Source organism: Leptodactylus fuscus, chromosome 9 (genome assembly GCF_031893055.1).
Source record: "Leptodactylus fuscus isolate aLepFus1 chromosome 9, aLepFus1.hap2, whole genome shotgun sequence".
NCBI classification, from domain to species: Eukaryota; Metazoa; Chordata; class Amphibia; order Anura; family Leptodactylidae; genus Leptodactylus; species Leptodactylus fuscus.
In genome coordinates, this window is record NC_134273.1 from 76175731 (window position 1) to 76190585 (window position 14855).

At 41.7% G+C, this 14855-nt stretch overlaps 1 protein-coding gene across 1 annotated transcript in view; it reads left to right on the forward strand.

Annotated features, from left to right (window-relative positions):
- Positions 1-14855, forward strand: part of PTPRG (protein tyrosine phosphatase receptor type G) — a 361431-nt gene that overhangs the window by 283691 nt on the left and 62885 nt on the right. Inside the window, exon 13 of the mRNA XM_075287326.1 lies at positions 10960-11083. Within this exon, the coding sequence (XP_075143427.1) occupies positions 10960-11083 (124 nt within the window). The remainder of the gene's footprint in view (positions 1-10959; positions 11084-14855) is intronic.

Consider the following 14855-nt stretch of genomic DNA (forward strand, 5'->3'; position numbering starts at 1 on the left):
CCAAAATCTTGAATTTCCCACGTCACTGTCTATTTTTTTTTTCTATATCCTGCAATTTTAACTCTGGCCTGTAAGCCTAATAATAGAGTACAACTTGCCAATTCTTACTGGGAATTTCATTGCAGCAGTCACCTCATTTATATCATAGATGGAATTACAATAGAAGATAATCTCTATAGATAACACCTCTGACCATAGATGATGTCACAACTTATGTTCTCCTTCTCCCAGTCTAGAAAATTTTCCCATAGACCTCAATGAGTCATGTACAGACTATTGGTGCCAGGGGCCATCACTGTGCTGTAAAGCGCATCACTAAATGCTGTTAACGGAGCAGAGAAGTAGTTAAGGCAAGATGGCCATGACTACCATGAGCATTTGCCAAGTTTAAATTCCATCCCCTCCCCAAAAATAGTAATATATGCAGAATTTGGACTACACAATGTCAAACCAGTATAGATTTTGTTAACTTTTGCCCCTTTAAGAATCAAATTAAAACTGCCATTTCCAATGTGTCCACAAGGGGCGCTGTTCTACTAGAATTTATTGATGCGCCTGACTCCCCTTTAACACACTATTTTAGGTGCGAGCCCATTTACGTCTTGAGAGATTAAAACTTTTGTGTGGAGCAAGACTTTGTGACCCGAGTTCATGTTTAATAACCACCCGGCCCTGGAGTTGGGGTCTTGCCGCGTTCGGATGCAGCTCGCTAATAATGACCTAACGTGTCCATTATATTAAGTATTTTGACCACAGCCTATTTTACGGGCTCCTTTTATCGGTAAAGTGGCTCATTAATGCATTTCCAGGCCAAACATGAAACAGCGAGGCACTTTAATGCCGGTGGGTAGTAAATATGGCCATTAATCATTGGCTTTGTGCAGTAATTTGTATGGCTTTATAATTAACTTTATCCCACTGGTGTGAACATAGTTTGACTTTAATGTCTTACCTACTGGAAATTTCTGACGTGGTACAAAGTCTTTCTTCTAAAAACATCCGGCTCCTCCGGTTTAGTCTTTGTTCGGTTCTGCCGTGATCCGTGACTCAGCAAATATAAAATTCTAGTTTTCTTGTAGTTTCTTGAACTTTTCTTTATTCCCCCTTTACATTTGTTACCTGGAAACTGTCAGCAAGTTGCAAAAGTTTTTATTTTTTTAGCGTTCAAGTTACAAAACTTTTTGCATTTTAACTCATGAAGGGCGGGAAACCATATTAAAACCTCTTTTTTGTGGATAAGACATCACCAGCATTCGCACTCGGCTCTACTGGTGTCTCACTGGCAGAGCCAACTGCGCAGGCGTCGGAGGAAGACAACAGAGAAGGGGAGGAGCCAACCGAAGATAGAGGCGTCGCAGGATCATTTTCTCGAGCTCGTCCAATTTAGTGATTCAGCATCGAGGAGGAATTTTTCTACACTGTACACATTTCTAAAATTTAGACTTGCCAAAAAAGTCACATATTTAACAATTTGCCACCCAATAAGGAGCAGATCGAAGGTGGAGGAGAAAAAGAAGCCTTTGGCATCTGTGATTGTATGACTTAAAATATATTTGAAGGGACTTGCAGAAATTTTTTAAAAATTGACCCATAAACCAAAATTTTTAAAAAAAATTACCAATAACAATTGAAATGCCTCATTGGTGGGGTCCCCTGTTCAGGTTCCCCTTAGCTAGTGTGGAGACGTCCCGCAAAGTGAGTCTTCTACTCTGGTGGAGTCAAACCCATCAGACGATCATAAGAACTTCCATCTACTGGATGGGGAATACTGTAAATTTTGATTGGACTAAAAATACATTCTATCCAGAATTAATAAAATTTGTTGACTACAAAGCAAGAAGATTTTTTTTGTACATTGCATAGAGTGAGAGGATACGGTGAAAGAACTCTAATGTTCGTCAGCACTACCTGTGTTCCAATATATAGTAAATATAGGACAGTGGTCTTCAATTTTTGGGTTTTCAGATGTTGCAAAATTATAACTCGCGGGATTCCTGTAACAACAGATGACGGTTAGAAGCAAGTAGTGGGGTGGTACATTGTAAAGGGCTTCAAAGAACACCAAAGAGAATTTGTCAGGCTCCGCCCCTGAGGAACCACACAAAGCCTAAAAATTCATTGGATTTTGCTGGAAAGTTCCTAATCCTGTTCCAAAGAGCTAGTGCTCATACAGCCAATATTAAAAAATGGTTGGTCAATACTAAAATATTTTATCTGAATCTGGTATGAACGGTAAAACTTGTGACTCTCGATACTGATAACCCAATTATGTTATAAGTTGCTATTGTTAATGAGTACATTTTGGTTCAGTTTGCATATGTCACGATTTTTTTTCCTTCTTCTTTTTTGTGACGGACTTGAAGCCTATGTAGGATTTTCTGATAAGATAACCATGGATGAAGTAGTAATTATTGATAATCTCTACATCTATGACAACGCACCAATCCCAAACCATTTACTCCAATCCAAGAATTTTTGGATTTCATTTTTTTTCCCTCCAAAAACAGCACTACTTTTGTCAATGGGCTTTGTCTGGTATTGCAGGTAAGTGAACTTGGCCAAGCTGTAATACCACATTAAAGCCATTTTTTGGGGGGGGTGAAAATCCCCTTTTCCAACATATTAATTTTTTGGATTCCATTGTCCCCTTAAACTTACCCAGTCCCCCAAATTGTAACGAAGGTGAATGAAGCAGAAGGGAAGAATAGGGCTAAATATATAATATATGTATAACAGATGATTATGATTTTTGTGTTCTTTTGCAAATTATTTATTGAAATCGACTCTTCTCTTTTTGAATATTTTCTCTTTATAGCTTGTGTGTGAGACTAAAAACTATTTTTTGCCTTTATTTCCCCAGAGAACGCGCCACTTTTGTCCATGGGTTGTGTCTTGGATTGCAGTTCAGTTGTATTCAGGTCAATAGGATGAGCTGCAATACCAGGCTTAGCCTTTGGTCAAGAGTGGTGCCATTTATAAGGGGGGCTTCTAACATCAAACAGCTGCTCTCTGGATGTGTGCAATGTACCTGTTTCCTTACCTATGCTATTTAGTTTGCCATCTGTGCTAGTTCTAAATGGAGCACTGCAGTATTTTCTTCTTGGTAGCCTATAAGAAGAGGTGACCAATGTTAGTACATACAGCCATGAGGTGTCACATGACCATACCGGGCCCTGGAGAACCTGAAGGCCATCCACCATTATAGTCCTGTACCCCTCTTCTATACAATATAGCGCAGAGGTGCTGCTCAGAATTGTATATATTATTCGTACTATAATGGTCCTGTACACCCGACTGACCAAAGATATGATATAGAACACATCTGTGACTACAAATATTGGCCTGGGGAAGGAGAGAAAAAAAAAATGAAATAAAAGTGTAAAAACTGTATAAATTGTTCTACGTGTGTAGTAATGAAACTGGTCCATAGGATTTTATCACTACTGATGATGTAAGAAATTTCTATATGCAGTGAACTCTGTATTGTAACATATTGAGGTTAATACTAATAAAGGTCTTAATACTCTTTCATCTGCTTAATGCTTGTTCATTCCAAGCAGCGTCACCCCATCTCTTTACTTTCGGCCTTCGGGCTCCATCGAGTCCATATTGCACACACTGAGGGGTCCATAGCAAAAATGTCAATGGGGCTTCCATAGTGCTGGTTCATGCCACCTCCCTCATTCCATCCCGCTCTTGTTGGCCGTCAACTTTCTCATCTCTTATACCAAAAAATGCCACCACTTTTATTCCCTGTGTGACAAGACATTACAGTGTCTGTATAGACCCATAACACCCATGGGGGTAGGACCTATCTAATATAGTGTCCTCCCCTCTAAAGACTAAAGTCGATGAAAATGGCCGATATCAAGCATAACCCAACGGCATCTTCTGGAAAGAACTGGCCAAGTTTGAGATTTTGTTCCAGTAGACAGAAAACACATCTTGATGATGAATGACTTTACTTTGAAAAACTTTTCCTAGGATATTTCCATAAAGACTATTCATTGCTTGCCCAATATAATGGCCAGTTTGATCTACTGGAACGGCCAATATGAACTAAAATGTGTTGGCTGCATCTATGGAACGATGGCTCACCAGATTACTTCTGTAGAACGTGTACGGCCACCTTAAGAGTCATCTCTTACAAGAGAGACAAGTGGTAGGAGGGACAATCCCACAACACCATCCGTTGGCTAATGACTACTACGATAGGCTCTGATCAATGGTCAAGGACCTCCCAACTAGCGATATTTGGTTTGATGCATCATAGAATTATGGTAAAGCAGTCAACACTCGTTTTGGTGGTATTGTAGGGTAGAAAGAGGTATCCAGTACCTTACTGGATATTACCGTTCCTGGTCTCAAGTCTGTGCACCAAGTAGACTACCTAAAATGTGCCAATATGCAGCCACATTTATAATAAGATGCATCTCCAATAAGTGGAAGAGTCTGAACACTGCTACCTCTCATGACATGGGTGGTACAGAACTCGAACTCTGACTATGGCATCGTCTCAGAAGTGCTCTTTTTCGTCTCACGTTCACATGGGCTTTTTACCTACCCAACTTCTATCCATCATAGAAGATAATATATAATATGTAGTTATTTTCTATTAAAGTGAGCCTGTCACCAGAACCCCACATGCCAACTCAGTCCAGCCGGTAGGTTAGACTCACCTGCATCAAATTGTGAATTGGTGCCTACACTGTTGAGAGCTTTTTATGTCAATTTGCAAATGAGTTCTTTGGAGGAACCAGAACGTTGTCTTTTACCTCTTTGGAGCAATGGCCTCATCCTTGTTCTCCCAAAGAGCTTATTTGCATATTAATAAAAGTAGCAATATCTGTGAAATGGAAGCGCACCCCCTATTAAAGTCTTATTTCCAAAATCCTGTAATGGCATCTCCAGACAAGTTGGTGTACATGGTCACTAAATATTTCAGTGGTGGGAGCGAAGTTCTCAAAACCCAGTGACTGTTATCTGAGTCATGAAAGCTTTAATTATTTAAAGGTTCACAAACTTTTCAACAAATGTTGCAGAAATACTGTAAGTCACAACTTTGTAATGTCTCTTCTCAGAGAAAAATGCCTCTTTCTCCACTTATCTGGCACTTTCCTTCTTCCTTCCTACTAAACTGACTTTAACTCTGAAACGTCTTCTGAACTAAAGCTCACACTGGTGTCAGATAATGTAGACGTCTAGAGAGAAAGGAGTTGGGGTTGGTTTGAGCAGGAGTTGAGAGGGAGAGGAGAGACACAGGCACACATAGAAAGTTTCTGTTATAGCAAAAGTACTTTATTCACATCAGTGCCGGTCAGTACTTCTCTATAATGTGCAAAATGATTCTGCTTCTATATGAGTAAGGGCGGGTTCACATCTGCACCCCGGTCTCCGCTTTCAGGTTTCCGTCTTGTGCCCAAGAAACTGGACAGGAGACGGAAACCGGCAGTCACTTTTCAAACCCATTCATTTGAATGGGTTTGCAAAGCGTCTGCCCATGAGTGTTTTGCGGTCTCTGTGGTGAAACCGTTTTTTTTTTTTTTTTTTTTTTTTTTTTTTTTTTTTGTCACAAAATCAAACCTGCAGAACTTTGTGTCCGGTTAAAAAAAAAAAAATGGTTTCGCGACGGAGACCACAAAATGCTCACAGGCAGACACTGTCTGCCAGGTTTCCATCTCCTGTCGGTAGAAGACGGAAACCTGAAAGAAGAGACCTGGGTGCAGATGTGAACCCACCTTTAAAGAGCAGATTCTCCTCTACTTCCTGGGTGCAGTCTATGTCAGGCATCATGGCAGCTCAGGGAGAACTGATAATTGGACAAAGCGTCTGGAGAAAGAACCAACTGGTGGAAATTTAGGATACAAGTAATTTTTGGCCATAGATAGCACACTGTACTGTTCCAAGATAGATACACTTTACAGTCAATAAATCCGCCTGTTAATTTGTGAATTTTCTCCATTTAAATAATTCTCAAAAATAATGAACTTCATCAGCCGAGCTGAAGATAAAGCATCACCCCAAGACAAAAAAAAAAAATGCAACTTGTGTGAGTGTTGATTCCTTGGTAAATTCTTCGAGCAATTTCCAAGTCTGGCATTTTTACGAGCAGGCATTTAACTGCAGCCACTTTCTCCTCTCCTCTCGATCATCCTCCTCCATAGACTAATATTTAGTGTCTTATATTCTGCTTGCGGAAATATTGTTAGCGTTGGGTTTAAATATACATTACGCATTAATGACGGAGTGTCAAAATTTTACTGCCTTGTTTATTAACGCTAATAAACTCACTTTCATTAGCGCGTTATAAAAATGAGTACAAGGCGCCATTTTGACGATACTAAGCCATATTTTATTCTATTTTTTTTAAGGCTTCTCCTTTTCAAAAATATAATTTCCTGAAGATATGTAGTAAGTCAGACACGTAAAATGTAATTTTTACCATCCCCCCCCCCCCCCCATTAGGTGCAGAATTTAAAGTCCGTATTTTTGAAAGTGGAATACAAAATGTAGCTTATCACATCAGTCGCTACCGCCATTGGGGATTCACGTGTGCCACATTTTAATGTCCTGGACCTAGGCTTTGGGGTCACGATCATGAAGCCGTATTATAACCATGTACAACCTACCGTACAGTTACTGTTCTCCTTGACTACTATGCATATTTGAGACATGTAAGTGGAAACCAGATCAACCAGAAGATGACCACCTAGGGCAGGGGTAGGGAACGTACGGCTCTCCAGCTGTTGCAAAACTACAACTCCCAGCATGCATACTTGCTCTGATGTTTTTGGAACTCCCATGGAAGTGAATGGAGTACATGGTGCAAAAGAAGTAGTTGTGTCCTGATGCATGGGAGTGAGAGCCAAACGTCTCTCTACTACATAACATCCCATTATTATAAGTGGAACATGATACATGGAAGCTCTGTTTGAGATTTTGTACTGGGGCGCAGGAGATTTGAGACCCCTCTGCGACTACACAAACCTTCGGAGAACTTGGAAAATTCCTGCAGATATTGACTTTTTTTTTGTTTCAATTTCACGACCAAGCTAACCACAGATATTTTGGAACTGCCAACAAACTGTTTCTGAAAACACATTTTTGGGTGAGAGAACACCGTAACGCCTGCACAATGCACTCACAAATGGTGCTGTTGGAGGATGTGTCTTCATCTATTTCATGGGATTTCCTACATGACATCCTATTTCACCATGGGTCTTATTTGTTTTGTTTCTTTGGGTCAGCTAGTATTTAATTTTTTGGTATCTCAGGTTAAATGATGTCTTGTGTTCTTCGTAACACTTAGCGTTGTAGAATAACCGTATTCTGATATTTGTGGAGCCAACATCATTATTTTATGTTGCCATTTAAAAGACCTGCTGTTCTAAATGTGTTTTACAACCTGATTTCTTTGTGGTTCACACCATTATATTTCACTTTCATGCCCATCGTTTTGTTGATGTTTTTATGTTAAAGGAAAAAAAAAAGTAGTCAATAGACGAAGACCTGAAATCGGGAGCCAGGATCAGTTTTTGAGGCTCCTTGTTTTTCAGATGCATCATGTAGGGTGCAAAATAAAAAATATTCATATGTCTTGTGTTTTTTTGTGAGACATTGAGACCTCTTTGGTTCTGTATGGACTGGTGTCTCAGTAGCAGTCTAATCTTCTATTAGTCTGACAGGGGTAGGGAACCTTCGGCTCTCCAGCTGCTGTGAAACTACAACTCCCAACATGCTCCATTCACTTTCATGGGAGTTCCAAGAACAACAGAGAAGGTATGCATGCTGGGAGTTGTAGTTTTGCAACAGCTGGAGAGTCAAAGGTTCCCTACCCTTGGTCTACTGGAAGAGATGTGATGGCCTACCGGTCTGCTTACTGGTCTGGGTCCACCAAGTCTGGGTCCACCAAGTCTACTGGTCTGGGTCCACCAATGAGCTGTATACCATTATGCTTCCAACATATCCTAAAAAAATGCACAAAACAGGTCACCACTAACTACTATCCAAGTGTATATAGCACATTTCTTTAAGAAACCCCATGCCATTTCCATGTGATGATGATCACACAGAGCTATGTCGCGTTAGATTAGATCGTTCCATTCTAATTAATTCTTAGGCATGTCTAAAAGTCAGCTTTCGCCTCAGTAGAAAATTCACTCCATCCCCATGCATTTGACTGATTAGCCCCCTGCAAGACTTGTCTTTTAAAGGGCAGGATCTGTGGCTGCTGATAACTGGCCTAGATTTGCAAACAGAATAAACCCCTGCTGCGCTCTCGGTTTTGCCTTCCCTATCTCTGCCGTTCCGCTTTTCCTGTCCAGTGTCTTCTCGCTTTACCTCTTTGGTTCTGTTCAGTATTTATTCTGGATTCTGCAGTCTTGCTGTGTGACACCTGGCAACTTCCCGTAATTAGTTCGCAGGCAATTCATAACCGGTCTATAATTGAGTTTCCCATTCATAAATGCCATTGAGGTGAATTATAACACCAGGGAATGTCGGCTCAGCAGTGTTATGAATGAGGTTGCTCTCCTGCCGTATGCTTCTGTATTTTTTGCAGCTGACTTAGTGTATTTTGTGGATTTCAAACGCCAAGTCAACATTTCATATGTTCATATGAATATTTAGTAGTAAATGGGGTATAGGTGTGGGTGTGTATACACGTGCACACCCTGGGAATCGGTTAGTAGAGCCACTGTTGGGCTGTTCACCTGATCATGATGTCTATTTATAATATTAACAGCTCTGCTGGATCCATTTTCACATGAATACGCATGAAGTCCCATTGACTCTAATTGTGTCCATTGGGTCTCCGGTATTTTAGACAGTACTTTGAGCTAAAAATCTGAAAATATTCCCAACAAAGGCTCTCAAGTAATGTGCCATACTCGATAGAAACTTGTTCCTTTCTCCATCCACATGTAAGCTCAATTCCACCAATGTGGCAAGCAATTCTGAAATCGAGAGAACCTGACGGCAGATTAGGTCCTAAGAGAACAAAAGGATCAGGCATGTTGAAATACAATTTCCTGATCTTTCTTTTCTCGACACCTTCTACCACAAAATAATTGGGAGGCCACCATGCACATAGTGGCCACTAGAGATGAGCGAACACTCATCACGCTCTCAGCACGCTCCCATAGAAATGAATGGAAGCGGCCGGCACGCTGACTTTGCCGGCGTCCGGCAGCTTAACCCTCCGCGTGCCGGCTACGTCCATTCATTTATATGGGAGGGTTCTGAGAGCGTGATGAGTGTTCGCTCATCTCTAGTGGCCACTAGGTGCTTGGTGGCCTCCCAATTATTTTGTGGCAAGCAATTCTGAAATCGAGAGAACCTGACAGCAGTTTAGGTCCTAAGAAAACAAAAGGATCAGGCATGTTGAAATCCAATTTCCTGATCTTTCTTTTCTCGACACCTTCTACCACAAAATAATTGGGAGGACGTAGCCTGCTTCCATTCATTTCTATGGGAGCGTGCTGAGAGCGTTATGAGTGATCGCTCATCTCTAGTGGCCACTATGTGCATGGAGGCCTCCCAATTATTTTGTGGTAGAAGGTGTCGAGAAAAGAAAGATCAGGAAATTGGATTTCAACATGCCTGATCCTTTTGTTCTCTTAGGACCTAATCTGCTGTCAGGTTCTCTCGATTTCAGAATTGATTGCCACATTGTTGCGGCTGTTTCGAATAGTGTTCGCTCATCTCTAGTGGCCACCCATCTAACACCTCCATTCTACGCTCAACTCTGATACCTGGTTAGGCCACCTATCTCCTCACTTGTTCTCCACCTCTGACAATCCCTTCACTGGGTATCCATTGACCAGAGAATTAATTTAAAAAATACTTACAATGACCTGAAAGCCCAACCTGTCCCCTTCATTCATCCTTGACCTCATTTCCCAATAACTCCCCACATGTAACCTCTGTAGACCTCCTTGTTTTCTCTTTTCTTATCTACTCCTCACACAGTCAACCCCAAGACTTTCTTCTGTACCTCTCCTCTACTTCGGAAATCATTACGCAACACATCAGACTGATTGAAACTGTCAAAAGGCACCTGAAGATCCATCACTTCAGAAAATCCTCCAGCTTCCAGTAACCCTGCTGCCAAACAGCTTCTACTTTCCCCTGTTGTCTCCATCTACCTACCATTGTAGATTGTAAGCCCTGGCAGACAGGGTCCTCTCCCTCTGTATCAGTTTGTCCTTTAGTTCACCTATACTGTACTTGTTTTGTTAAAATCTATACACACATATATTTTATGCAAACCCCCTTTATATGTACTGTGCAAGGAATTCATGTTGTCTCAACTTGTGTCGCGTAATGGAATTATACCATTTTAATAAGGTAGGGGATAACTTCATGATAAGTAAGGGTGTGACCACCACTGATCCTGAGAATGGGGTTCTGATATAGTGGAATGAAATGGCAGGCCAAGCATGCACCCTACCACTTCATCAGGACGGAAGCATGGGACCTCCATTCTTTGGACCAGTGGGACCCCCAATGACCATGAAGGTATCCCCTATCCTATCAAAAGGGGATAACTTTATATCTTAGTTCAACCCCTTTAAATCCAAATAATTAGAACATTGACTGGACCCTCCAAAATAAACTAGGTTGGTGTACGGCCAGTGGCTTATCCATATCAATGGCTCACTCTGAAAGAAAAATTATCGACTGGCCAAATATTACTATACAATGCTAGAGAACTTAATGGATGTCCTCAGAAGGAAACCTCTTGGATATGTCATCCACCTCATTGTTAGACATGGCCCATGCCAAAAATGGTAGAAAAAAGAAAAGTCAGGGTTTGTACATTTTACCATATTAGGCTCTTACATGTTTTGGAGATATGTGTTATTGTTGATTTGTGATAGATGTCTACTTCTTAAGTACTCGTCATCAAAGTCACAAAACGTCTAATGACCATTGACGACCAACTTATCTTTCCTATAGGTAACTCAAGTATGGACAGCCGCCCTTCCTCTAACAAGATGGAATGGATTGTTCCTTTGATGGTAGTCTCTGCCTTGACTTTCTTCTGCTTGATTCTACTCATTGCTGTGCTGGTCTACTGGAGGTAAGGCTTTGGGAGATCTCGTACAAGTCATGACTTCATTTTTATATTGTTTTACATAAAATTGCATAAATTTCTGTTTTGGTGCTCAGAGAGCTTCAACGGCTTTGGTCTGATAGATGGGAATGAGACCTCTGGTAGTTCCTACGTATGAGAATGGTGGTTGCTTGATTCCTGTCTGGTCTGGTTAGATGGTTGCTGGTTGTCCTATCCAAAAGGAAATTGGTTTGAGAGATGTCAATGACTCACAAAATTCTAGACTATGAATATATATAATGTCAAGCAAGGTTTGACTATGCTACAGCTTTATGATCAGGAGGCTAGGAACCTTTGGTTCTGCTGCGGCATATTTACTCTTCATCGTGAGGACACTTGTGGTGTGTCCCGCAAAAAAAAATTTATGGGAACTGAAGGATCCAGTAAGGTGGCTGACTCTCCAGTCATAGATGAGGTCGGAGGAGAAATGGATTGAGCTGTTGAATTTCGGCATGACCATTATTTTAGTAAAAGAGGTGACTGGCAGTAACTCTTCCCATTGAGAAAAAATTGCAGATTCCATCAAGCTTAGTGTTCTTGGTCAGGAGTAGAGATGAGTGAACACTGTTCGGATCAGTCGATCCGAACAGCACGCTCCCATAGAAATGAATGGAAGCACCTGTGACGCTGACTTGGCCGGCCGGCGTCACAGGTGCTTCCATTCATTTCTATGGGAGCGTGCTGTTTGGAACGGCTGATCCGAACAGTATTCGCTCATCTCTAGTCAGGAATAATAGCTGTCATGCAAACGGATGAGCCAGTCGAGCCAGTGTCCATGGTCTGAAGAAGTAGCCCTCATCCAAATGGTTGTAAGTTTATGACCACCTTGAGCAGGGTTCGGTTGGTGCACCCAACAATCATATACAATATAACCATTGTTCATATTTGCTACGTTTTACATACATGACCATCTCTAGAACAATATTTTTCGATCCCGGTCTTCAGATACTCTGACGGGGACATTTTTAAGCATTTCCTTACTTTTGCACAGGTGATCTATACTGGCAATTATTTCCAGTGTGCCAGATATGGCTGCAGGTGTTCTCTCAGTGGGATTCCTCGCTGACAACCGGCGATGAAATATACCGACCTAGAAGAAGCCAAGCAAACAAGTTTAGTTCTCGGTTTATCGAAGGTAGTCAGGTTAATACTGACATTATCCATGCCGTGGACTTTATCCATAGATCACAGCATGGTTATCATGCAGATTTAGCTTTGAACTTCTTTCCCTTTAGATTTCTCCAGGCCCGAAGGCAGAATTTCCTTCGATTTTAAGTATAGTAATTTCACTTTTGATGTAATATTTCTTGACTCTGTGCCAGGGTAAAGTACAACGTGTGTCTAAAACGCTCCGGCATTCAAATTTTCAAAACTAATTTAAATGTCAACTTTTTTGGGGGGGATTGGGCGTGAGTAGCGGCGATGTATTCTAACATGTCATTCTGCTCAGTCAGCCGTGATTAGAGGCCTTTTGTGAGAGATTTTCTTTTGCATCCCCGCTTGGCATTTCGAGTTTGTTGTGTCTTTTGAAGCAGGCAGGGATATTAAGCAAGCTCGCTGCCTTTCAAATTGCTCACTTTGCTTACTCACTCCCAGGACGGGCATGGGATCCGTTCAGAAGTTGTTTCTCTATGACAAATCCAGTTATAGATGTAAGGAAATAATGATATTAATATGGTCTACATATACTGCCAGTTATGTCAAGTTGCCAACGTTTCTGCTTTTGATCTGTCTTGAATAGATCTGGGCATTGCTGACTATCCTTGACTTTTATATCCTCCGTTGTGATTCCCATTGTCTTAATGGAGGTTGCCATTTTTGAGTTAATCAGCTCCAGCTTGCTATGTGCCGGAGCTTTCATGACTTACATCAATCCCTCTCCCCAACGGGGCTCACAGTTTCTATCTGAGACCTGCATAATAGGGCCAATTCGATGGCAAAAACAGACGCAAACATGGAGAGAACGTATAGACTGCTTGGAGATATTACTCTTGGTTGGTATCAACTCAGGACCTTAGAATTGAAAACCCCTGACCCACCCCAATGGATTGGTTGCCTGCTTGGGCTAAAATAGTAGAGGAGTTCCTACTCTAAAAGACCTGTCCATGCCACCCCATCCTTAGAGTGGAGCATAAAATAATACCTACTTTCGTTGAGTTCCCCTGCCCAAAAATAGTGAATAACATGGGGGCAGCTAGTTGTCAAAAACCCTTTCTAGTTGTCTACCCATATATGTAAGAGAGGATCTTGCTGACTTATTTAAGAGAGTAGCGGTAAGTACTAGATCTGATGAAGGGGTGCGCACTTTGTGTTGGCATGTAAGACCCCGAAACGCGTCATCTGTTTGAAATAAAGCCTGGTTTAATCTATCCCGAGAGGCTGATTGGTTTAATCCTAGAGAAGCGCATCATTCCTGGGGTTTGCAAGCCCATTGGCTCACGAAAGTTCCTATACTGTCACGTGGTCAGTCAGTCAGTCCAGATGACCCGGTATCCCAGACGGATGTAGCCCCTGCCCTCAAGCCTACTGTGCAAGTTGTAACCCTACACCCTATATGGGCATAGAAAGTCCTCCCAAGATTTGAGGAGAATCAAGGGCGATCTTGCTGTATCAAACTGAGCCGAAAGAGCGCAGTCTTCTCTCCTGGTTCTATCCTCCATTTTCAGATATGTAAGAGAGTCCACCAGTCCCACCCTTCCATATCTGGAGATGAGTAGTGGCAGGTGACCATTCTGTTGGTAAAGCAATCGTCTGCCACTCATCTAGGGATATCTTGAGCCAAGAGGAGCGGTAAGGAAAGACCCATCGGTCCTCCACTTTTCCTTGGCTCCAGTTTGGATACATTTCTGCCGATGTGTTATGACAAAGTACAGACTTAAGGAAGTGATTTTATTTCCAAGTCAATATAACAAGGGTTGGAGGGCCCTGTAAACATCCGTCGCCTGTTCTGAATTCCTTTCCTAATTAGAAATGTTGATATTTCACGGTTTCACCTAAACCTGTCAGTATTTGTGTTGTTAAACATGTAAATTGCGCCATATGCCAGTAGCTGGAGGCTGTATACTGTTAGTGTGTATAATGTTATCATAGTGGAAATAATAGATGGAGATTTGCTTTGCAGACAGATGTGCGTTACAGGTGGCTGTGGGGTAGAGGGCATTTTATTAAAGGGGTAAGTCACTATGGGGTTTCACAGCGTATAAGTCAAGTAGGACAAGGAGTAATAAAGTGGCTCCGAGCTACCGGGATTCGGCGTGCTCTTCATTACCATACCGGAGTCATTTGCATTTAAGAGGTTGATTTGATAGCGGCGTTCAATTTCAGGGGAAGAGGTAAATCAGCCATATTCTTGTATCTCACTGTTCATATTTCACATGGAGGGAAATCAAACAGCGAGTGATGGGCTCTGAGCAGTGATTTGTGGAAGTGGCTCTGATTTCTGAGCTCGGGGTAGCAGATCAGTCGGATTCATAACTTGTTACGGATTGTGCGGCAAAGAAGCTCTTCCTACGTTCTCGTCCCCCTATCTTAACAGCTGCAGCTGTGTTTCTCTAAATATCCGTTCTGGATGTAAACACATTAGCACTGCATAAACACCTTGATTTACTAGAGGGGAGATGGAGCGCGGAGACAGACGGAGCGCGCACATCCACCGCGTCGATCAAAATAGAGTCTCCACCACAACTTTATTGGACGTCTAATTGCCGCTTTCATATGGTAACGTGTACTTAATGGCTGG